This window comes from Eucyclogobius newberryi, unplaced genomic scaffold, assembly GCF_026437365.1.
Source record: "Eucyclogobius newberryi isolate DKJ021-1_F unplaced genomic scaffold, fEucNew1.0.hap1 SCAF_6, whole genome shotgun sequence".
In the NCBI taxonomy this organism is placed as follows: Eukaryota; Metazoa; Chordata; class Actinopteri; order Gobiiformes; family Gobiidae; genus Eucyclogobius; species Eucyclogobius newberryi.
The window spans coordinates 33,246,871-33,272,059 of record NW_027316278.1 but is presented as its reverse complement, the minus strand read 5'-3'; the positions used below and the strand labels follow the sequence as shown (position 1 = coordinate 33,272,059).

Genomic DNA, 25,189 nt, shown 5'->3' with positions numbered 1-25,189 from the left:
AAAATGTGCTATTCCGTGATATTTATTCAATAATTTTTAACTAAATTCAAAATATATTCATCTTAACTGCATTTTAGTTAACTGAGTCGTCCGACCTGTAGGGGGCCTTTAAAACAGTTATACACACAATTATATTTTTACTGTCCTTACGCTTGTTATAGAACTGATTTCGGTTTGTATTTTTCTATAAAGTCGAGATAACAGAAGAAAAAAGGCGCTACACACTCAAACATCAACTACCTACGTATATCAATAACTCGTGATATATTTTTAGCTGTGCACAACCGCCAATAGCGATCAGGCGTGCGTTTGCATGAGCTCCTCACCGCTCCAGGCTTTAGTTTTGATCAGAACGGCTGCCTCTCCGTCCCGTCGCTCTCTGGTCGTCCATCAGAGCCCGGCCCGTGTGATCAGATGGCGCCGGCGGCAGGTGCGTGTGGTCCATCCGAGCGGTGTCCGTGCGATTGATTATATACAGCTCTACAATAACACCGCGCTGCATGTTTGTCACCGGCGGACAGGGCAGCACCCTTGGTCGAATTATGGACGCATAAATCCTCGTCAGATTTGGAGGCGAGAGAGTGGCGGCGGCCCATGCAAACACACTGCATCAATCACAATGCCGGGCCCTGTCACCGGGCTCGGCGGCGCGGCCTTGTGGTCAGCGGCGCGTGTCACAGTGGGAGGAGCGGCGGGTGAAATACTGGAGGTGACGGGAGGAGACGGGAGTGAGCGGCAAGATAACGTGGGCTGTAAATAAACACGTCATTAGATGGAAACATAAAAACGTCAGTATAATATTTTGTTGTTTTTAGTTCTATATTTAGATATTGGTAGCATTTATCTAATTTATCCTCTCATGATCAAAAATATTAGATTATGTATTAAATGTTAGGGCAGCACGATATTGGAAATGAACAGCGACATCAATATTATTGTGATTTTTAAATACACTTTTTTGACACAACAATTTCAGTTAGGCCTATATTAAAAAACAAATACATTTTCCTGGCCCAATGTAATACAATTTTCTATTCTGTACAAAATACAAAATAGAGACAAAACTGAGACTAAATCAAGGCTACTTTAGACTGAAAAAATGAAAATCATGAATTCAAATCAGCCTTTTTCAATATTTTCAATTCAAAAACAGTAAACATAAGTACTACAGGTGTTATTGCGATACATTTAGTGTGTTGTATATTGTTTATTGTTCAAGCAATACTGTAATATAATACTTTAGCTATATAGAGACTGAATTTGAAGGTGCAAAATGTAACTTTTCTTGTCAGTAACGTTACATAAATAGGCCTTCTGCGCCAATGAACCAAAACATCCCAATTGTTCCATGGATAATGTGGGTTTTACCATGTCAATAATAAAAGTCAAGCTACTAAAAACTCATAGAACTGGAGTTATGCCCTCTCAATAAAGTCTAATATAAATTGACATTGAGCAAAAGTGAATTGTACGTTCTGTGAATGAAATGGAAGCTTATGAGGAGCTTTTTTCACTTCAAGAAAGTGAATATTCCCATTAGACAAACTGTGAAAGTTGCATTTACCTCGTGGACACAGCAGATACCACAATGTCTCTTTCAACCTTCCCATTCTCTCAATAAAATAGTTATTTGCGTGAAATTGACAGGCTTTAAAGTGATGGACATTTGTTAGCCTGTTAGCAATGAATAAATGACTATATCGTTTCCAACACATTTCTACATAGGACGGTCTATTTAAATATCATTAAGACTAGTGCAAGGAAAGTACCATTTTTATCTAGACTTCCGTGTGTTTGTCGCTGTGAAGGCAGTTGCAGTAGCTAGCTTCAGGTGTGTCTAATGAACATGTGATTTATTGAACTGAGAGGCAGAAAATGATGGTATGTCAAGCGCGTGTCAATCAAACTGCTCATGCACCGTCCCGGAGTTCAGTCGCGCGAGAACACGGGAGCTAATCACTTTTGTACAGCTGTCAAGACATCTCTGCCCTGTCATATAGGAAGACAGGCTGCAATTAGCTGTATTTTGTTGTTGCTGTACTGTGTTTGAGAGGTTTTAACGACCCTCAGGACAAAAGACTTCCTCCTCTTATTGATGTTGTTTCATTCATGTTCACGTTCGAGTTCTAGTGCAATCCCTCAGTCGTTTAAAGCAAAAGCAACGGGGTCAAAGAGGCTGTTTTTGTCAGAAAAGTCAGTTGATTTAAGAGCAGACATTTCCAGGATGTAGCCACAGATACAAAAGTTCACCTGTGGTCCCCCCGGCGGGTTGATTAATGTATTCGACATACACATTTATAAATAAACTAGTTCTGAAAGCGACATGAGCACAGGGGGTCCATGTGTCGGACTGAACAACAACGAGCCTGAAATTTAGCTTTTGGAGTTGATCTTTGTCATTAAATGAAGCCGTAAATAACAATGCATCTTTTTTTAAATACATTTTCTAGGTTCAAGGGCACTACACAGACCATCCACACAATACAATCGCATATTAAATACATACCGCTACACGTACACGTTTATATAATTGTGTACACGTATATATCGGGTTGCTGTTACGTTGATACCCACCAATCAACATTCAAAAATGCATCTTGCCATCAAAACAAATCAACATTAGCGCCCAAAATCGACAAATCAGGACATCTGAATCAATTTCCTTCTAATCGGAGGCTGCATCGATATATCGGCACAGTATCGGTGTCGGCCGGCATTCGCGGCAATGAGTGATATCGGTAACAGCCAAAAGCACCGATACCAGTCCGCCGGGCCAGCCCAAAGGCGTCTGTTGTAGTAGCTTTTTGTGTGTGTGTTTGTTTGTGAAGCTCCAATAAACTTTCATAACTGCTGTCGACGCCGATAGTTTATCCACGCATCACAGAGCATCCGCACCCTCACTGCCAGTGTGCGTGGATGCTTGATGATGCATGCTGGGATAGCGTGACACCTGTAGGAGCTCTAATGATCTAATGATGAAGTACTAACCTCATGGGGCCTTGATTCTTGTCTCCATAAAGAAAAGTCCCCGTAACGTGACCAAGTGTGTACGGATCAGTCCCCACATTGTTATAAATACACACACACGAGGACAGAACGGAAACTGAGTGGATTTTGAACGGGCAAACATCAAAATAACCACTGCGCCACTGCTGCAACATGGCGTCCCTTTACCTTGTCTGGTGGTCTTGAAGTTGAAGGACTGGAAGCCTCCGCTGAGCGCCGAAGAGTCGATCACGTCCACGCCGTATTCGCTGTGGTTCTTTCTGTACAGCATCACGGCCACCACCAAGATGGCCACCGCGATGATCCCCGCGCCCAGACCCGAGTACAGGGCCACGTCGTTGGAGCTGTCCATGCCTGCGGACGGCGAGGAACAGGAAGAGGAAAAGGTAAGATGACCAGATGATTCAAAGAGTATCAGATGGCCAAACTGTCAAGGAGTGGTTTGAAGAAGGTGATGGAAATGTTGAAAATGTATCAATCTTTAATGGTGAAGCAGTGAATGGCGATATTAGTGATTTTAATTTCAATCTGATACCAAATAATGCTATGGCAAGTATCGAGATATCAATCTGATACTAATAGTTTTGTATTGAACTGCATTTAAACTCCTTTACCCTGGCTATTATATGTTGCCTTTACTTGAGGTTGACCTGCTTGAAAATGTAAATGAACGTGCTGTAAAACATGTAAATGTATTTTTGTCAGCCACGACTAACGATGTGCACGACTAACGATGTGTGTATGTACATTCTCTGCATTGGCATGGCATTAAAGTTATAATTGCATTTATTTATTTACGTGTGATTTTACTGCCAAAAAAAGAAAATTGGAAAAAGCTGCATTACCGTATTTTCCGGACTATAAGTCGCACCTTTTTTCATAGTTTTGGCCGGGGTGCGACTTATACTTATATTTATACTTATACTCATACTCCGGAGTGACTTATATGTGATATTATTTGTTATTTTCACACTTGCAACCGTATTTCATACTCCAGTGCAACTTATATATGTTTTTTTCTTCTCTATTATGCATTTTTGTTCTGGTGCAACTTATAGTCCGGAAAATACAGTAACTCAATCTTAGTACAAGATCTGGGCTCTCCTCGCACCAGATCTGACCTGCAGCTTGTCCTTGTGTCGTCGCCTGATTGTCCCCATGCCAGACAGATGCTTAATGCCATACTTTGGAACATTCCAGTCACATAAATAACATCACTATGGAGCTACGCGCGTGGCAGACTCGTAGGTGAATTAAAATACAATAAATTCATATGTTTTAAGTCTGAAGGCTGACCATACATCATACATCATTGTCATGTTGTGTTGGAGGGACTGAAGGCACAAAATGGCCGCCACATAATGGGCGTAAATGAAAATAAAGCTTGCATTGCGCCTAACTGCCGCGAGGCGTAACGGCAGTATGTTTCTATCGCGGAGGCTGTGAAGGGCAAACGCAGGCAAGACTTACAATGCGTTACAAAGACGGATTGAGAATGGAACAAGAATTATGGGATGTGCTAAAACGAACGGCGGCATCTGTCTCGTGCCTTTACGCAACATTACAGCAGAGAGGACGATCCGAGGTAGTAGAGGAGCACGTCCGGTAGTTACTCTGAACGCTCACATCGCACACTCAAGTTGCTAGCACGACGCCCGATTAGCCTAAGCGTCGTGGAGCCACCCGTCTATGTCCGATGGCCCTGATGGGTGTCTGGCAGTGAAGGAGATGGGAGAGCGTGCGGAGAAGGCAATGTCCACCGGTGAAGGCCAAGCCGTTTAGACTATTTCTAAAATGTGGCGCTCTGGACTTTATTGCTCACATTTATTTAAGGTGAGACGCTGCTGTTTTATGGTTTGGTTTCGCAAAAGACGAAAGTGTTCGCCTGGAAACATTGTCCAATCTGCACCTAAAGATGTATTATTATGCCATTTAACAAAGTTGAATCACGGGAGGTCATACATTCAAAGGAAGGATTTTAAAGTAGCATCCACACACACAACACACAATCTTGTCCTTAACCAGACTTTGACGGACTGTAATAGGATTTGTTACTGTCTCATTCAAAGCCAGATTTATTCAAGTTTCAACTACAAAAAACGTATGCAAAATTAAAATTTTTACCCCAATTTTAAGGATAATCTAATTCACTAAAAGGCTAATTAAAATATTTAATTAATTAATATTTATGAGTATTTTTATTCATTTATTTATGTACTTGTTTATTGTATCTAGTATGAAAACTGAATCAGGAAAAAACGTTTAACTTGGATCTATCAACTTTTTATATGTATTATAAGTTTTTATAAGAATTACAATGCAAAGTTTATGTTGGTAAACCACAGAAGAAGTTTCACATGGATAATTAAGTATCACTTCATAACAACTACACATTAGCCCAAATAAAGATTTAGTAAGGGTAAAAAGTAAGAAGTTAGTAAGCCTTAATCATTCAATAAACTATTTGTCAATTATAAATGAAGTTTGTATTCATGCTTCATTACACAATATGTAATGAAGCATGAATACAAACTTCACTTTGCAGCAACAATATAATATTATTATATTGTTGCTGCAAAGTTTCAGGAGAAGAAGGCGTGGCACTTTTATTAATACCAAACATTTAATTTCACTCTGTTTAGACAATCATTATCAATTATATATTATTAAGAGGTAAGTGATCGACGCTACAATCCACATAATCTAAATTAAAAACAAATAACACAGTAAGTAGAAGTTAAATTAGATTTATAGTTTTGCTACAATAATAAAAAAACACGGATTGCAGGGAATGTGTGATTGTCTATTTTTCATCGTGAGTAATTATCACCTTGGTTGAGCAAAGTTTGAGAAAATTACTCTTTGAGAAACTTTCTGACACGTTGCGTCGATAATTAATATATTACAGCTTAAAATAGTCATGAACTAATTATTATTTTTCAAGATCAAACTTGGGTTAACTGTTCTGGTGTCAGAACAGTTAAAACCTGCTGCGATTATTAAAATGTCTCAGGATCATAACCTGCTACGTCAAAAAAACACTGTTACCATAAAAACCCCTTGTTTGTATTAAGTGTGAAAAATACCACAGGACCAAAATAATATCGTAGACCTGACCCGGCAGCATTGAAGGATGGGGCAAATGCAGAGGACAAATGTGTTAAACCTTAGAGGGTCAGGACACTTTTGAACAAACACCGGGTTTAATATGCATCTCCATTTGTTTAACATTAGAGTCTCACAATCCCGAGCTCTATAAAGTCCCTGATGAAAAAATGGACATATATATGTTTGAATAAAGTCATACCAGCTCGCCGAAGAGCATTGCTGTAACTAAGACATATTTTAGTAGCGAGCTTGCAAAGATTTTATCACATATATTTTTTCCAAAATGAATGGCAAAGATTAATGAGAATTTTATGTGCTCCATTTAGGTTATGTACAATGACAATAACACAATAATACTCCCATAATTCTGGCACAATTTGTTATATTCCTGTTTGTTTTTTTGCAGCACAAATATATGGTATTTATTTATTATTTATTTATTTATTTATTTGTCTATGGGAGTTTTTTATTTATTTATAGGAGATCTTCTACTGAAAGTGTTTTTCAGACTTCCTATAAGTGATCTGTTCTTCTGTATCTACCTCTGTATCTACCTGCGTTGCACCAATGAAATTTCCCCATGTGGGACAATAAAGGAATATCTTATCTTAACTTATCTTAAATTGAGTGGTGAAAATACTACCTGGCTAATGCGGGAAAATGTCATATTTGAACCCAACTGTAGAGGGCGCTACTGTATAAACTTAGCCTCGAAACCACTCAGTCAAATAACCGTCATAAGTGTCACTCATCGGTAAGTATAATGGAGTTTTGACAAGCCCAGTCACTAATATGCCATGCTAATCGGAGCGCTGGTGCTAACGTTTGACGAGCAGCTATAAGGCTAACTCCAGAGGCTGATTGAGAGGCGCGTCAGGCTGGCGAGGACAGCGTTGCGAATGGGTCCAATTAGCTCGTTTGCAACAATTACGGCGGATTAATCCTCCACCAACGCGGCACATGTTGACCTGTCACAACCAATACATCTACGAGAGGCACAGCTGCAGCCTCGCCTGTCTGAAAAACTGGGCTGTTGAGAAGAACGCTGGCAATTCCGGGGGTGAAATAAGGATTCTGAAACAGGCGAAGAACGCTGAGGGGGATTTTGAATAACACTTATATTTTCTTCTTCTTCTTTGGTGTTTTAAGGCGGTTGGTATCCAAGTGTTACATTACCGCCAGACTTTATTCTTTAGACTTTATTCTTTCCCACAAAGACTGCTTGTATTTCACTGTTATGGGAGGGATTGAGGCTAGGATACCTCATTATTAAAGGGCCTATATCGAGGGTCTACAACCTTTTTGCCTCCGTCAGCTACTTTCACTAGAACATGTTCCCAAACATTGTATAGCTTATTTTGGTTGGAACAAACTACAAACTCATCTAAAGGACATGGCTAGGGGTCTGGGGAGGGTCTGGAAAAAAGAAAACCTTGAAGAAGTGATTTCCTGTATTCTGGTGAATTTCACATAATATTTTAGCACATCACTCTTCATTTAACTGCATAATGTGATTTTATTCTTAGCAACCCGCCCATCCCCCAGGCCCTGAGTGACATTGCTCCAGGAAACACTGAAGCTGCAAACGGTTTTCTAAGGACTGTTAAGCTTATGTTTGATGTCGTAGGTAAATTTAAAACGTTTGTCTTCCGCGAGAACGAGTCTGACTTCGAGGCCGTGCTTCCGTGTGTCGGCTGCATTAGCGTCCGATTGCACTTAATTCTCTCTTTTGTATCGTTCTCAGTGAATATGAGGCAGATTAGCATCAAATACAACACCAGCAAAACAAGGCTGTCATTTCCACCCGCGCATCTGTTTTTTCCGTGTCTGGTTCTTAGCCTGACCAAGCCCCCCGCTCACCGCCTGCGCTCACTGCCTGCGCTCCATAGTAACGAAAAAACAGAAAAAGGAGCGGGGACAAGAAACGCTCGGAGAAGTGACTGCAGGGAAAGAAGAGAGTCAAGTTTATACAGGTCTACACGGAGAGAAAGCAGTAAAGTGCCGCGAGGGTAGTAACAGTTAAGCATCAGTTATCCATACTAAAATCATAGACTCCAGCGCATCGTTCACCCACAGAGTCTTAAAAACTGTATGTTTTGGTTTTCTTTCAGCTCATGGAGGGCTGCAGGTCACCGTTTGATTGATGGCTAATTGACAAATAATATGTTTTGTACAGGAAGAGGGCGGGCCAACAATGGAACTAATAGGGTAAATGATGCGGGACAAGTCCAAGTAGACTGCTAAATGTTTTGGAAATCCCTTCGCGACCAATAGGCTGGGGACCCCTGACCTCTATAACGGACGTGTGGTTTGGATCCTCAAAACAACCTAAATTATTAAAAAAACTTAGAGGATCTATGCGAGTGTTTCGGAGGGACGGCAAAAACACAAGATCAAAAATGTTTAAAGGACTCTTCGAGAACACAATAGCTTAAGAGTAAAAATGACTTGCAAATTTTGTAATCATATGTACTGTACTGTAAGTGCAAAAAGTGATAAATGACACCTGACGGATAGGTTAGTTACACAGTTTACCAAGGTTAAGAACTTCACAAGACAGACACACATTTCATAGTGATATAGATTTGAACTTGGTAAACTTTATGAATAACATGTACATCAGGTGCCATTTATCACATGACACAAGGGCTCTGAGTGGTTCTTAATCAAATACTTTTAACGCAAAAGGACCTTCATTTTGCACTAGTCATTTTTATGTTCTTATCCAAGGATAGCGCGCTCGCTCAATGATGACACAAAGTTACAAATATGCTTCCGCAGATGGATATGGGCCTGTATCAAAATCCAAAAGTTGAGCTTTGCCTGCTTATTATTCTCTTCCTACTTTGATTCAGTGATGTAAGAAGTGAAGATTTCTTTAAAAATGTCATAAAGAATATCTCATGTTTCTGACAACAAAGTACTGTTTGTGTTTCCAACTCCAGGCTGTTCCCGTTTGGTTTTTTTAGCCAGGAAACAACATAACTGGGATAAAAGCTGCAAAAAAAGATCTATTACAATGGCGCTCGCGACCCTTTCTCTTTAACCTCACTGGAGGATTTGCCTTTATTAAGCATGCTTGGGTCAAAGGAGAGCTTTTAAAGGCAGAACATGCACGCTTTAGAGGCCGTGGATCCAACCTAAACTGAGAACGTTTTACGCTTTGTTGCCGTTTTTAAAATAGTGAAATAGTGTCGCCTGCGTCTAAGAAAGAAAAAAAAGAAGGACATTATGTTGTTGTGAATGGGTTAAATGAGAAGAAAGCATGCGATGAGGTTTAAAATCCAGTTAGCTCAGTGATAATAGAATGTCAAAGAAAATGAAACATCCATTTTACTCTCTCCTCTGCATCCTCTTCCTCTGTTTTACTCTCCTCCTTTCCTTCCCAAGAGGATCTATCCTCATATATTAACTGTCCCTTCCACAAAATTCCACTGACACATCTTCTCGTCACTTCGAACGATGCACGGCTTTTTCACAGACACCGAGCCTTTCATTTGGCTGGTTTGAACGATGTAATCCTGATAACAGCGGCGCGCATGGGACAGAGGCGGGTGGGGTAAAAGCAGTGGTCTCCAGCTGTGGGTGGTGCTCAGAGGTCAGGTTCTGTGTTGTATTCCAGTCCATGAACACGCCAACAACAACTCAATGACGTAAGATGCATTCTGGAAGTGTTCAGATCAGTTCAAATGCTAAGTCGATTCAGTTAATTTATCACCTGACTACGCCCTGTGTAGACGTTAGCAACATTAGCATAACAGCGCATTTATAACTACAGAGGCCGTTCTAAAAATGAAAATGCGGATGGCTTTTTAACTTTCCTATTTAAGTTTACAATTCTGAACTCGTGAAATCCAGCAGCATTAGTTTAATTTACACAATTGTATTTACTTGAGTACCTTTTCAGACAAATTGTACTTCTGTGAGTCGTTGCAGTACTTGTACTTGAGTTACGTGTGTTACAGTATGAAAGTAAATCTTTGGGTTTCTCTTTCAACTGTGATTAAAAAATGCCAAATATTCTTATTTTCATGTATGTTTTGCCCTTCAAATCACACATCCTATGCTATGTCCGCACAGTTACTCTGACATATTTGTTTTTCTTAATACTTTTTTACTCCTTCTTGAGTCATTTCTTGGACCACCACTTTGTCCTTTTTGAGTAATACTATTTTGAACTTGAAAATGTTTGGCTCTAAACACCTTTCCCACCATTTCGTTGCCTACAAACGATAAAATCCTCTCATTCCAAGTATATGAAACGCACCATACACTCATTCCGCTCACTTCTAGTTGGAAAGCACTACTTTAATTGACTCCGCTGTGCCTATCTTTCCCTTTTAAGTCATCTTCATCTTTTCCTATGACCCGTGCACTGGAAGCTCCCTACGCAGGTAACACACTTCGACACCCATGCCTTCAAAAGAAAAAAGAAAAGTAGAGGAAAACACCCCCAACTACGTGCGTTTTAAGGGGCTCGTGCAGGGGGAGTGAGAGGGTGGGGGGGGAAGAGATGAGAGAGAGGACTCACTTTGAGGTTTAACGTCATGTAGCAGCTTTCGATCTGCAAAGACACACAGGAATGGGACAAAGAGAGAGAGAAAGTGGTGATTAGAGATTGGATTTCGTGTGAAGTCGCTAACAAGTGGTGCGACGCTGCGGGCGAGTACACGGTACGGGCATCATTACTGTCCGCGCTACTCTCACATCAAGGTACTGTCAGGCTGCAGGACGAGGCTGAGAGGGAGAAGGGTCCAGAGGAAGTGGGGACTAGTTTGGATAAAACAGAATGAATGATTGTGGTTTGGATCTGCCTTTTATTGCTGGTTTATTGGCAAAGAATGGAAAAACCGAGGAAGTCAAAGTACAAAAGGCCAAGCAGGATGGTCATGCACGGCTACTAATAGTTTGGAGATGGCTTAAAGTATTGCATAAGTGTAGTAGATGTTTTCCAATGCCCATTACTTATTGAGCACATAATATTGCATAACTCTCAGGTCTTGGGTAAAAGGCCCATACCTGATATTGGACTATGAGTAAAGAACCTGCTTCAGAATGTATGGATAGATACAGTCAGCATCCAGGGAAACGCCCTTTAATTTACCAATCATTTATTAAATAAATAAATATGAAATTAATGAAAAAGGTCAAATTGACGCAGGCTCTATGATGTGAAATCGGCTTTTAGGAGCTTTTAATCGTATTATAATTGTTCCTCCATTCGACATTGTATTCAGAGTGATTCATGCATGTTTTCATAACCTTTCTTCTCCTGTGGATAAAACGCCATTGCTCCGTCAGTCCAGGTCTTCACTGCTCCTGTGTCACCTCCACTGATATTTACTTACCTTGTTCAGCAATTCTTTTTTCTTAAACTGTGACACACGTAGGATTTAGAAGTGTCCCATATCCATTATGGTGCAAATTAAAAATGTTCCACAGTAAGCTGATTTTTTAGATCAATATTAGGATTAAAGATATCCTAAACACAACATAATGATCCAGGGCATTATAGATTAGAACTATAATACAAAAAAGCACACCAGGTCTTCTTTAAGGCAAAGCAAGCTCCTAACATCAAAGAGCCATCCCCCGTTCACATTCATGCTCCAGAGTATGCAGGCTGAGGAAGAGGTGCAGGAAGGGTCTTGCCCAGGGACACAACAGCAGCATGCAGCGGTGTTGTGTCCCTGGGCAACACTGCTGCATGCTGGGTTAACCCGGAGGTTACCCACCAACCTACAGGTAAGTGTGCAGAAAGAAAACGTAAACCTAAATATGATCGAAGAAATGTTGAGTGGCAATGACCAAATGTTAATGCTAATCACTCATTAGATTCCTCTCATCTGTAAGTCTATTTGTGTTTAATTTTGTGTTCAAATTTGATTTCATTTATTTCTTTACATTTTTTATTATTTTTTTTATTTTTTGCATGAATGGAAAATTACATAATTATGCCACTTCCCCCTCTGGAAAGTCCAGGATGATATCTCTGATTTTTTTTACAGATCAATAACAGTCTGGTCACTACGTTTGTCTCCTCCAGTTCAGATGGCTTTGATTGACAGGTGGATTACCCAATCAGTGACATGGATCACAGCCGACCCTTCTCACCCTGGACACGGACTATTTCAGGCATGAGGCCACTCCCCTCAGGCATGAGGCCACTCCCAGGCAGGAAGCCACTCCCCTCAGACAGGAGGCCACTCCCCTCAGGCATGAGGCCACTCCCCTCAGACAGGAGGCCACTCCCCTCAGGCATGAGGCCACTCCCCTCAGGCATGAGGCCACTCCCAGGCAGGAAGCCACTCCCCTCAGACAGGAGGCCACTCCCCTCAGGCATGAGGCCACTCCCCTCAGACAGGAGGCCACTCCCCTCAGGCATGAGGCCACTCCCCTCAGGCAGGAGGCCACTCCCAGGCAGGAAGCCACTCCCCTCAGACAGGAGGCCACTCCCCTCAGGCATGAGGCCACTCCCCTCAGACAGGAGGCCACTCCCCTCAGGCATGAGGCCACTCCCCTCAGGCAGGAGGCCACTCCCCTCAGGCATGGGGCCACTCCCCTCAGACAGGAGGCCACTCCCCTCAGGCATGAGGCCACTCCCCTCAGGCAGGAGGCCACTCCCCTCAGGCAGGAGGCCACTCCCCTCAGGCAGGAGGCTACGGTCCATCCGGTCCAGAACCTCCCGCCACAAGAACAGTTTCTTCCCCTCTGCAGTTGGACTCATGAACACTTAACACCTGCCACTTTAACAATTATTCAACCAATACTAATGACACACTGTTCACTTTCTGTGCTATTTCCGACCATCTATATATTTTTGTGTGTACATACCCAGACAAGTTTATTTTTTATTCTTTACTTTATTTTATTAGTACATTTTTTATTTATGCATGCCATATTTGACTCTATAGACGTTGGTATTATTATTTATTATTCATTGTTTCATGTTGAACGCCGAGACAAGTTTGCGAACTGTGTTCAATGAAGTCATGACTGAAAAACATGACAGATTTCTGCAGAATCTTTGAGTGAAGCACAAACTCTGTCTCTTGGCGAGAGACTTTTGATTTAGCTCTAAATTAAACAGTAGGTGAGCAATGAGCACTTTTGTTTCACATGTCTCACTAAAACAAACACATGGGATTGCACGGTTCTGTTTGAGTTTGGCTGAAGGCGCGATGGAGGGCAGAGTGACCGGACTCACTCTTCTTCTTAACACTGGAGTAGTGTGCATTCTGGATTCTGATGTAACTCCAGCAGCGGAGCATTGAAATCCTCAGTCATCCAGTGATCACGAGGGCCTGACCCACAGTGTGCAATGACATTTCAGTTCAAGCACGGAGCGTTCTTCCAGAGTGACTTGTAGATCCAGCCTGGCACACAGACTGACAAGTGAACACACGATGGTGGCGAGGCAGTGACATTATCATCTCGTCACATGGGGATTTGACCCTCGACCTCGACTGCACACGAGCTGTCTGAACGATCCCGTATGATGTGACGCATCATGAGCGCACAGACCTCAATATAGCGCGCATCTTTGAGCGTTTCCTCCAGTTGGTGTTTTAAACAATGCAACGTTTTCAAACTAAACAATATAGACAGTATTTTGAATCGTAGACATTCAAAGAAACGGAATTCTATCCTTGTCCGTTGCTGGATCACTTTGCTGATGCTAACCTGGAGTCACGTCAAGTCGAAAAAATGAATGATTGAGCCAATCCTCATATGAAAGTATACAAAGCATCTTTATTGAATGATATTTATGTCATTTATCTGGACTCCTCACCAGTAAAAGAAGATGTTTCTTTTCAGAAGCACACAACATCAGAAAACTCTACTTAAAGCTAGTTAGCCTTAGAGTTTACAGACTCAACAATGACTTTAATACGACTTTGACCTCACCTAAATGAGATCCAGATCAAACCCTCTTCTGAATAACTTCTTTTTCTTTTTTTTTTTTAACATACAGACAATATCTCTCACTACAGCAGGGCCCTTGGGCAACACTCCTCAACATTACAGAGCCTTGGCATTGTGAATGTGTTAGCCCAGTTGGGTTTTGGTGTGAGCAAAACAAGGGAGCAGAATGGCTGCCAGTCTGCAGCTGTAAGTGTGAAATATTGAAATAATGATGTAAAAAGTCACATAACACTTCAGGATAAGTGCAATAAACATGGTTAAAAGCTATAAGAAACTATATATGTTCACGTAGATCACCATCCTCATAAGAAAACACATTCAGGATCTAAAAAGGCTTGTTTTTTCTGTTGATTTCCTGTTCAAAACTGCCAAACTGAGAAGCCCCACCTCTTCATAATGACATTTCACTGTCACAAACAGCAGCTTTTCATTTACATGTTTTTATGTTTGTAGAGTTGCAGTTGAACCCGACGCTTATGACCTGGAGTCGGAATTTTTCAAATAACTGCAACTGGGCATGAGGTTATGGGCGACGATGCGAATGGGACACGAGACATTTTCTGAGCACTGAAGCCTCAAGTCCAGGACAAAACAACTCAAACCAAAACACAACTTTGAGCAAGAATAACGAGCTAAACATGGTTGAATGGTTGAACTGAGAGCCTTCACTTGCAGATAAAGGACACATCTGAGTTTTCTCCTCATTTCACGGACTCAGCTCAGAAGCTCCAGAATCGCCTCACTGAGCTGCAGAGGCCGCACTAGCACCAGTTCATGATTGACTGCGGGTGCTGGGCTTCATGTAGTGATAGGGTAATTGTCCCAAAACATCAAAACAGCTTGGCCATCATGTTCAATGTTTTTGTAATTATACATCCCATTGGATTTGAATATAATAATTTGATTTATACATGTGGTGGTTCCATTATAGTTACTTCTATATTTGGATCACTTTTATGTCAGTTAATGGTTGATACTGGGCATTGGCAGGCACTTAAAAGTCATGTATCAGCGTGCAATCCCACTTGAAAAGATGTCAAACACAACAATAAAAGTAATGTGGACACGTAAAAGATCGTGGCTAAATGGTCCTTACTTTGTGTGCAGAGTCCGTTGGTGCAGTTCTCGGAGGCCTGGCCGGGCCCCTCGCACAGTCTCCCTCGGTGTCGGGGGGCCGGGGAGTTACACTCGCGGCCGCGCTGCCGGTCACACTGGACGCTGCACACTGTCCACTCGCTCCACTCGTCCCAGCCGCCGTCGACTGCACAACACGAGCGAAGGGGGAACAAAAAACACGGAGAATCAATTGGCGGCGACGCACTGAAACGCACTTTAGCTGTGAATGAGTGATTGTAGTAGTTCATGAAAAGGTATTTTGTTACTTAGGCTAAATAAAAGTACAGCGACTGGAGCATAAAATAAAAATAACACAAATCTAGGCAAGGCGTATTTATTTGTAGAGCTAAATTTGTACATAAGGTAATTCAAAGTGTGCGACAGAACAGGAAAAGCTCAATTAAAATCACACACATTGTTGGTGCTGCCCGCTCTGCCTCTCCTCACCTCCTCACCGTGGACCCGGCCCGCCGCCCCGCCCCCCCGCCCCGCCCGCCGCCCCGCCCGCCACCCCGCCCGACGCCCCCCCCGACATTCAAAATATTTGTTTACTAATATTCCAATTTATTTCCAGGTTTCATATAGTTTTTTCTTCAAGTTCATTTTTTCCCCCATATTTTAAAGTTTTAAATTCAAACTTTTTTATTCTTTTGCCGCAGGAGGTGTTTTCTTTGGTCTGGTCTGGATTTGAAACTTGAAAAGAAGATCTGCTGCTGCTCTTGCGTCATGAGTTTGAATTTAGCCCCCGACAGTTTGCTGCATGTCCTTCCCTCTCTCATCCCTGTTTAATGCTCTACTGTCGTGTCTAATAAAGCCTACGGGACAAAAATCATTTAAAAAAGGGGAAAACAAAATCTGAACGTGTAATAAAAAGAAGAAAAAAAAATCTTAAACTGAAAATAAATTTGAAACTTCAAATTATAATTGGATAAAAGTCAACTTTTGGAAATAAATTCATTATTTTTCGCATTCAAAATGTGCTTTTCCAGCTTCACACTTTTATTTTTCAGTTTCAAAGATTACAGGCCGCTCCTGGCTTCATAGTAATGTGGAATAACAACCGTTTGAAGAATTATTGTTCAGCCGCGACACAATCCAACCACGGGAAGAGCACATATGGTTGACAAACTCTGTTTGCACTTCGTCACAGATGCACCAGAAAGAAAGATCTGACACCACATTTGTTGTTTTCCCGTTTTAATTGTCAAAGCTAATAACAACTCGGCATCCACGTCGCATGCTAATGAGCCAGATTTGTCTTTGGAAGTTCTAAAATTTGGGTGGCAAAGCTAAACTCACGCAATCTTTAGTCAGGTTCCAACATCATGAAAGCTAACAAAATAAAAGGAAAAAAAAAGACATATTCACCTTTTTATAAACCTATTACGTTCAGATCCAACTCGTCTTTTCTCATTTCCTCCAACTCTAATCAACTTTTTTGACTTTCCCTTCACAAACAACTCATCCCAAAATAACTCACCTCAACTTCGTCCTAACTTTGACTTCGCCTTTCCGTATTTAGTGAACAGTTGGTGCGGATATTTCCTTTGCGGGCAGACACCGGGGCCCCGCGTTCGCCCATAAATCTCGCCGACACTCTGAGCCAAAGGGTGAAAAGCAGGTACAGCTTGAGAGACACTTTCTCCCCATTAACCCGTGGGCCGGCTGTTACAATGGGATTTGAAACTATAGAATGCTAATCGCCGGGGTTCTGCCGCGCCTTGTCATCCGATCAACAAAGAGCTCATCTGCTTTAGCTCCACAAACACTTGGGGGGACCATATGGCGCCTGAAGATTCTGGCAGGGCTTCCCATCAGTATAATACAGTCTTGTGGGCATTGTGGAAGGTAATTTTCTCCTCTGATGTTCACAGGGACCATAGCGACACCTTTCATCTGCTTGTGTTTTCTAGCTGTTGGCTGGAGAGGCAAATGATTGGAGGACGGAACCGGGTCTGAACCAGGACTGAACCAGGTCTGAACCAGGACTGAACCAGGACTGAACCAGGTCTGAACCAGGACTGAACCAGGTCTGAACCAGGACTGAACCAGGACTGAACCAGGACTGAACCAGGACTGAACCAGGTCTAAACCAGGTCTGAACCAGGACTGAACCAGGACTGAACCAGGTCTGAACCAGGACTGAACCAGGACTGAACCAGGACGGAACCAGGACTGAACCAGGTCTGAACCAGGATTGAACCAAGACTGAACCAGGTCTGAACCAGGTCTAAACCAGGACGGAACCAGGTCTGAACCAGGTCTGAACCAGGTCTGAACCAGGTCTGAACCAGGACTGAACCAGGACTAAAACAGGACTAAACCAGGACTGAACCAGGACTAAACCAGGTCTGAACCAGGTCTGAACCAGGACGGAACCAGGTCTGAACCAGGTCTGAACCAGGACTGAACCAGGTCTGAACCAGGTCTGAACCAGGACTTAACCAGGTCTGAACCAGGACTGAACCAGGACTGAACCAGGACTGAACCAGGATTGAACCAAGACTGAACCAGGTCTGAACCAGGTCTGAACCAGGACTGAACCAGGACTAAAACAGGACTAAACCAGGTCTGAACCAGGACTGAACCAGGTCTGAACCAGGTCTGAACCAGGACTGAACCAGGACTGAACCAGGTCTGAACCAGGTCTGAACCAGGACGGAACCAGGTCTGAACCAGGACTGAACCAGGACTGAACCAGGTCTGAACCAGGTCTGAACCAGGTCTGAACCAGGACTGAACCAGGTCTGAACCAGGTCTGAACCAGGACTGAACCAGGACTGAACCAGGTCTGAACCAGGTCTGAACCAGGACGGAACCAGGTCTGAACCAGGTCTGAACCAGGACTGAACCAGGTCTGAACCAGGTCTGAACCAGGTCTGAACCAGGTCTGAACCAGGACTGAACCAGGACTGAACCAGGACTGAACCAGGACTGAACCAGGACTGAACCAAGTCTGAACCAGGATTGAACCAGGACTGAACCAGGACTGAACCAGGTCTGAACCAGGTCTGAACCAGGACTGAACCAGGACTGAACCAGGTCTGAACCAGGTCTGAACCAGGACGGAACCAGGTCTGAACCAGGACTGAACCAGGACTGAACCAGGTCTGAACCAGGACTGAACCAGGTCTGAACCAGGTCTGAACCAGGACGGAAACCAGGACTAAAACAGGACTAAACCTTGGACATGTCTTGGATCATTTTGTCGGCATTAGCTGCAGAGGGGATTTGGGAATCTTATTAAAATGGCTATAACCAAATCATTCCACGTAATAAATTAACATTTGTCTTTCTTCAGTGCAGATATATTGTAAAAACAGCATTTTGGGTCATCTTCATAATTGTAGAATGTTTTTACTGTTCAGAAACCAGGAAGTGCATGCTAGTTCAGCAAAACTGACTGTGGCCTCTGAAAGTCGGGAAAACTGCTTGTAAACTTTTAAATCGCAGTGAATAATTAGGTGATAAGTGTAGTGGCGATTTGTCTATAAAACTAATTTAAACTAACTAGGCTAGGCTAAAAAACCCTAACCCTTGTCCAGGGTTACCAGGGTACGCAGTAGATTAATCAAATGTAAAAAAGCGATGCATTACAAGCAGGTTTATTGTACACTTTAGCACAGCAAACATGGTAAAAACTGTTAAACTGTTAAAAAAAAATCATATGCCCACAATGCACCGCTGAGCCCCTCCCTCTTCTTTTCCCACTTTTTTAAGACAGTAAAAATCAGAAACAGAACCTTTGAGAAAAAAATAAAACCTAAGAATAAAACTATAATACATAAATATGTTTATTTTAAGTCAATAAACCTTTTGAAAAATTAAGTAAAAACAGAAAAATTGGTTTGCAGTGAAAAAATAAAACAGTTTTAGTGTGAAAACTTGGAGGCAGTATGCACTACTAAATCTACTCGCTACTTCCTAACTCTCCCACGCCGTCTGACATTGTTAAGATTCACATGCTTGAATTGTTGGGTGTTTACGGCCTTAGAACAAGTTGTTTTCAGGCGGTGAAGTGAAGCAGAACGGGCCGTCAAAGCGAAGTCAATCTTGGAACTGCCTTTTTGGAATTTTTGCAGCAGACAGTGCACAGAAGTCTGATTTTGTCACGTAATAAAATCAAATGTGCTTTGTCCCAGTACAGACATGTTGTAAAAACATCTCTTAAGGTGGAAATGAGACCGCTGTGTGCTGTCTGCATCTTAATATAGAGCGTTATATTCGCCACACACAAAAAAGGTAGTGCGTTGTTAGCATGCTAATGTTTGTTAGCTTTACTGTTACTAAACTTGCCCTCTGAAAGTTGTCAAAAGGGCTTATAAACTCATCAGGTTAATAATTAAGACTTTGACTTTATTTGGTGCATTTATACCTGTTGTACATATAGATGATAGTTTTACACCAATCGAGCATTTGTGGAGCAAACTTTGAAAAATCTGTAGAAAATAACAGGAAGTGACATCACACTTGGGACACACCAATTCTAGCACAAATAAACTATACTTATGACCCTCTAAACATTAATTCAACAAACTAAAGTTGCTCTCATATATTTTCATTTGTCAAATATAACAAATTGTGACATTACATGAGTTTGGCCCAGTATTTGCTGGGTAATTTCTTAGTGTGATCATCAATTATTCAATTCTATTTTGGAATAACATTTGTATATTTTTTTAGCAACATTTTAAATATATAAATCTTTTTAGTTCAATTATGCACTTTAACTATTAGGATCTGGCACTTTTTATTATTATTTCTATTAACTCGTGTTCACAATGTTTTTCATGTGCTTTGAGTGTTTTGTAACTTATGTCTCGCTTTGTTTGTGTGGTTGTTTTTTATCTATCTTGTCTTGTTATGCCGCTTTGAGCTTTTTTACACACGTCTTTCCAGTGTTTTTTTGGCCGTGGCTGGAGAGCCTGCGCGGTCAAATGGCCGCGCAGTTTCAGGGACCGCAGCATTTCCCTTATAGCCCGTTATAGCCTCATGGCTAACCCTAACCCTAACCTTAACCCTAACCCTAACCCTAACCCTAACCCTAACCCTAACCCTAACCTTAACCTTAACCCTAACCTTAACCTTAATCTTAACCCTAACCTTAACCCTAACCTTAATCTTAACCCTAACCTTAACCCGGCGCGGTCTAAAACGGCGCTAAAACGCGGTCAAATAGCGTGCAGTTTCAGGAGCCGCGGCGCGCAGCCGGCACAAAAATAACATGGCTTTTTTGGCCGCGCGCTGCGGCTCTGCAGACACTGCAGACACTCCCTTTTTTTAACTGCAAATGGCAAATAAACTCAACTAAAACAGTTTAAAATGAACTAAAACAGTACAATCGTGTACAGCACCAAGAACATGACAGTCAGATGAAGAACCGAGCCTTGCATCACAAATCCCATCCGACTGTAAAAAATAAAGCAAAGGAAAAGAACACTACACATGCCACAACACACAGCACCGACGTTTCCTCCAGCAGCTGCTCCGCCGCTTGTTTTGAGTCTTCTTCTGTGTTTTTGCGCCTTCAACTCGTGATGCAAACGACACGCTGGGCTTTGGAACGCCGCTGTATCGCTCTTTCCTTTGACCATGCTGAGTGAGTGCGTACTGTTTTCCGGCCTGCTGCACGAGGCGGCGGGCGGTGTCTGAATGCGCTCATCGGCCCCGCTCCAGGTACCGGCAGGCGGCTCTCTGCCTGCACCGGGTTGCATCAGGCGGAGCTCTGTGTAGAAGCCTCTCATCTCCCACCATTAGAGACAAGCGAGGAATACAAGCGGGAAACGGGTTCAAAGTGGGGAGCGTCGAGGTGCAGTATTATCACGCTGTATTTAGAGGTGCACGCTGTAACTGTTCTTATAAGGATTGCAATTTTAAGGAAGTCAATACAGTAATGTGTTATAATAAAAATACATGGATTAGATTACAGTTACTGACAGCGTCACCAGATCTAGTCCAGTTTTAGTGTCCGAGTTCTAATATTGTCGCAATTTCGATACTAAAGAATATACTTTTCTATGTGAGACTTACTTTCTTTAAGTAAATAATAATTACTTTTTCACAGCACGGGAGGTGGATAGGGCTTTAAGATAAGATAAGATATTCCTTTATTGTCCCACATGGGGAAATTTCATTGGTGCAACGCAGGTAGGATACAGAAGAACGCAGGTAGATACAGAGGTAGATACAGAAGAACAGATCACTTATAGGAAGTCTGAAAAACACTTTCAGTAGAAGATCTCCTATAAATAAACAAAAACTCCCATAGACAAATAAATAAATAAATAAATACCATTGCATGTGATCCCGACAGTAATTGCACATGAATATGTGTCACGACAGCACATAGATTGCACATGAATTTCATAGTAATTGCACATGAATTGCACATGAATTCCAACAGCAATTGCACATATGACAGAATTGCACATCAGTATTAGGTTAGGTCAGTATTGCGACGGGATAACGTGACGATCTCCGGGTAAGACGACTGTTCTCCGCAGTTTCATGAGTTCCTCCTTTGTGTAAACGCGGTACGGCGCCGGCCGGGGGGCGGGGCCGGAGCCGGGGGGCGGGGCCGGAGCCGGGGGGCGGGGCCGGAGCCGGGGGGTGGGGCCGGAGCCGGGGGACTCAGAGCCAAGACACATCGCAACGACAAGACGAAAACACTCAATCCAGCCGAATAAAGTCAAAACAAGTTAATTTAAAGCGATTCCAGTGCGTGTCCCGATCGTTCGTGAAGTTCCTCTTTCATATAAACGTGTATATAAACGTGTATATAAACGTGTATATAAACGTGTACCGACGACACGGCGTACTTTAGCGCGGCCGGAGGGCAGGGGGGGGCTGGTGCTAGCTCACGTCACAACAACACGACGAAAAACGCTCAAATCCAGCCGAAAAAAGTCCAAAACAGTTGAATTAAAAAACTATTCCAGCGCGTGTCCCTATCGTACAGTAAAATAGAAAAAATATACTAACTATATTTACAAAATATAGGAGATAAAGCACAATAAGTGTGAGAAAGAAGAGAGAGCGTTTACACCGGGCTGCCAGCTGTACCAGCGCCTTATGACAAACACTTTAACATGGAGTGTTCTACAAAACGGCATTAAACATTTCTATTTAGCATCTATTGTATGTTATTACAGGTGTCTTCATTGCACAAAATCATGTATCTACTGCCATTTTACTGTTGTTGGATTAAGGTAATGTTCTTTGAGTAAATGCAACAACAAATGCCTCTAAATGTCTTCAGTCCGTTAAAACCAGGGCTGAGTGGTCCTCTTAACTCTAATCTATAAGACTATTAGTGAAGAAAAAGCTTCAGTTGTAGTCTATTTGTGGTTGTGCAGAGAGCTGGAAGTCACATGCCCTGTGTTCATGTCATGTGCTTTTACTATACATGAACTTTCTTAATTGTCTCAATGTGTAAATGTTTTTTTTTATAATTGTGAGCAGCAAGTTTGGCCCAGAGGTTTCCATCCTAATGTTTTTTTACTGGTTAAATGAAGGTTAATAAATACATGTATTCTTACAGTTTGTATTACCACATCAATTCACAGGTAATTAGTTCATTCTCATCAGTTGATCACCAGCATTTGTACATTAATGAGTGAGAGAGACGCTTTGCAAAATGAATAGTCTGGTCATACAAACAACCAGAAGACTTATGGCCCTGAATATGGACCTGTACAAAGGCATATTTAGCCTCACAGCGCTTCCTGCTGCTGTGAGATATTGCCGTGTGTCATTTGGGGTTATTTGTGGCCTGTAGAGTAGAGTAAAATTGCCCATTACTTTCTTTTGTAGTTTGCCCCTTCACACAAATTGTTAAGCTCGTGTCCTGGCCAAAAAACATCACTGTGCCGACCGCGAGGATAGAGATACATATACCTTTATTCCATACTGTGGAACTTTCTGGGCAAAGCAAAAACATCAGTAACCGTTTATAACAACTACACTTTAAATGGGCTTAATAAAACAACAAAGACTCAATTCAAAATGAAAACAATTGTTTAGTAAGAATGATTTAGGCTTAGAAACCACTTGATTCCATCCATTCCATCTAAGGCTTTGTTCATGCATTATTAATGCTAATTACAGTGCATCTCCATGGATACAAGTAGTACTTTGTGACTACCATACTTTCCGGACTATAGAGCGCTCCTGAATAAAAGCAGCTGCAACAAAATGTACATACGGGCCACACCGATCTTTTGACCGGCGGGGGGGTCTCTCAGCCCGAGGTCAGTGGGTCTAATTAGACTCATTTCAGTTCATATATTCAGTGAATATGAGTTGGATTGTAATAAAACACAATGTCCCCTCTGTCCCTACTGTCCCTCCTGTCCCCTCTGTCACTACTGTCCCCTCTGTCACTACTGTCCCCTCTGTCCTTGATGACTCCTTGTGTGAGCTGATTTGCCTGTGTCTGCATCTTCACATCTGGTTCATCTGCTCCTGAGCTCGTACTTATCGAGAGAGTGTTACGTTGTAACATGAAATATTTACACAGAAATATGATCTACGGTAGTGATCCCGGGGTTCTCTTTTGACGACAGAGTCAGGTCTGCCCAAGAAAGTCTCATTTCAATGCTGCAGGTTCTAAACTGCAGACCGCCGTATATCACATGCCCACGCTCCGCATGTGCGTTCAGCCGCCTCTAGATTCACTTCCTCATTAGACTAATTTCTCTGTGAATATGAGTCTGATTGTAATAAAACACCCAGCATTTTGACGCTTAAAATAGAGAGAACCTGACGTGTCCCCTGGACAATGACCACTGTCTACTGATGGCTCAGTGTGCGCTTCCTGCTATAGTGCCCGTGGCATATAAACGTGGCCGTTTATATGGTGCATCCATAAATTGGATGCACCATTGTAATGACCACAGGTTTCAAAGCGTGGTAAAAAAGTAGCGGCTTAAAGTCCAAAAAGCACGGTAGCTAAAATGTATGTACTTAATGCACCTATATTATTGAACTTGTATTAATGTTTCTGTCTTGATTTAATCAAATTATTCTTATGTCAAGCCCATCCATCTCAAGATACATTTAACACCGTCCAGTCAAATAACATCTCCATGGAGACAAGCACCAAAGTTACATAGTGCACATTTAAAATGGCTCATGGTTGCATTCACACTTGTTCTTGTTTGAGCTCAGTTAAGACCTGATGTAGCCTTGGTTTGGTCCTGTTCTGATCCTGGTTTTGTCCTGGTCTAGTCCAGGTTTCATTTCAGGATTAGTCTCAGATCAGCCACACTTTTGTGTAAGAGTGAACGAGTCTTGTATGTCTCTAGTCAGTGCAAACCTGCCACAATTCCAGCTCCAAACGTTCATTACTAGTGTGGTGCAATTGTGTTCTTTTTTTCCTGTTTTTAAATTTTAACCTACATGACCTTTACCAAATCCACAGGGACGCACCATTACACCAGCAGGGGGCGGCGTCAGCAATGGCGTCGACCTGTAGCATTTTTTTAGCGTCAGATATTTATGATGATTGGTGCCCTTTTCATTTTTAGTTTGAGCTGACTCTTCTAACACCATGTGATGTTTCCCTCGGCAACCACACAACACCTAGAGCTCAGAGCGGAGTTACTGTCAATTTCAACAACATGTCATGGACAAAATAAGACTACTGGAAAATGTATGAATGCTTGGTGGCCAAATATATTTTTTTTTCTTGAATTGAAAAAATCTGAAATACTTTATGTCAAATACATTCAATGATACCTCAAACAGATATTATTCATTATGTTTGATATCAAATTTAAACCTTTTCTGTTGAGCACAACTAATCTAAAATGAAAATCTAAATTAACATGGTTTTATTTTTAAGTCTTTATTTTAGTAAATTCATTAGCTACAAAGTTACTTACTGGGGCTTTAATTAAGGGATTATAAGTCGGGCTAGGGTAATTACGTAGTTACTAAGCCTGAAACATTCTTAACAATACTATTTGTTTATTATGAATTAAGTGTTCATGCTTTACAAAGGCTAATTAAAGCACTGTTATTATTAGAGCTG

The 25,189-nt window shown here is 41.9% G+C and overlaps 1 protein-coding gene across 2 annotated transcripts in view; it reads right to left on the bottom strand.

The window, feature by feature from the left end:
- Positions 1-25,189, bottom strand: part of unc5db (unc-5 netrin receptor Db) — a 394,916-nt gene that overhangs the window by 93,710 nt on the left and 276,017 nt on the right. The window contains exons 7-9 of one of the 2 annotated variants that reach the window (XM_072433137.1): positions 15,137-15,301; positions 10,646-10,678; positions 3,175-3,360 (exon numbers count right to left, since the gene is read on the bottom strand). In XM_072433137.1, the coding sequence (XP_072289238.1) occupies positions 3,175-3,360; positions 10,646-10,678; positions 15,137-15,301 (384 nt within the window). The remainder of the gene's footprint in view (positions 1-3,174; positions 3,361-10,645; positions 10,679-15,136; positions 15,302-25,189) is intronic. The other variant, XM_072433138.1, reaches the window with a different exon arrangement.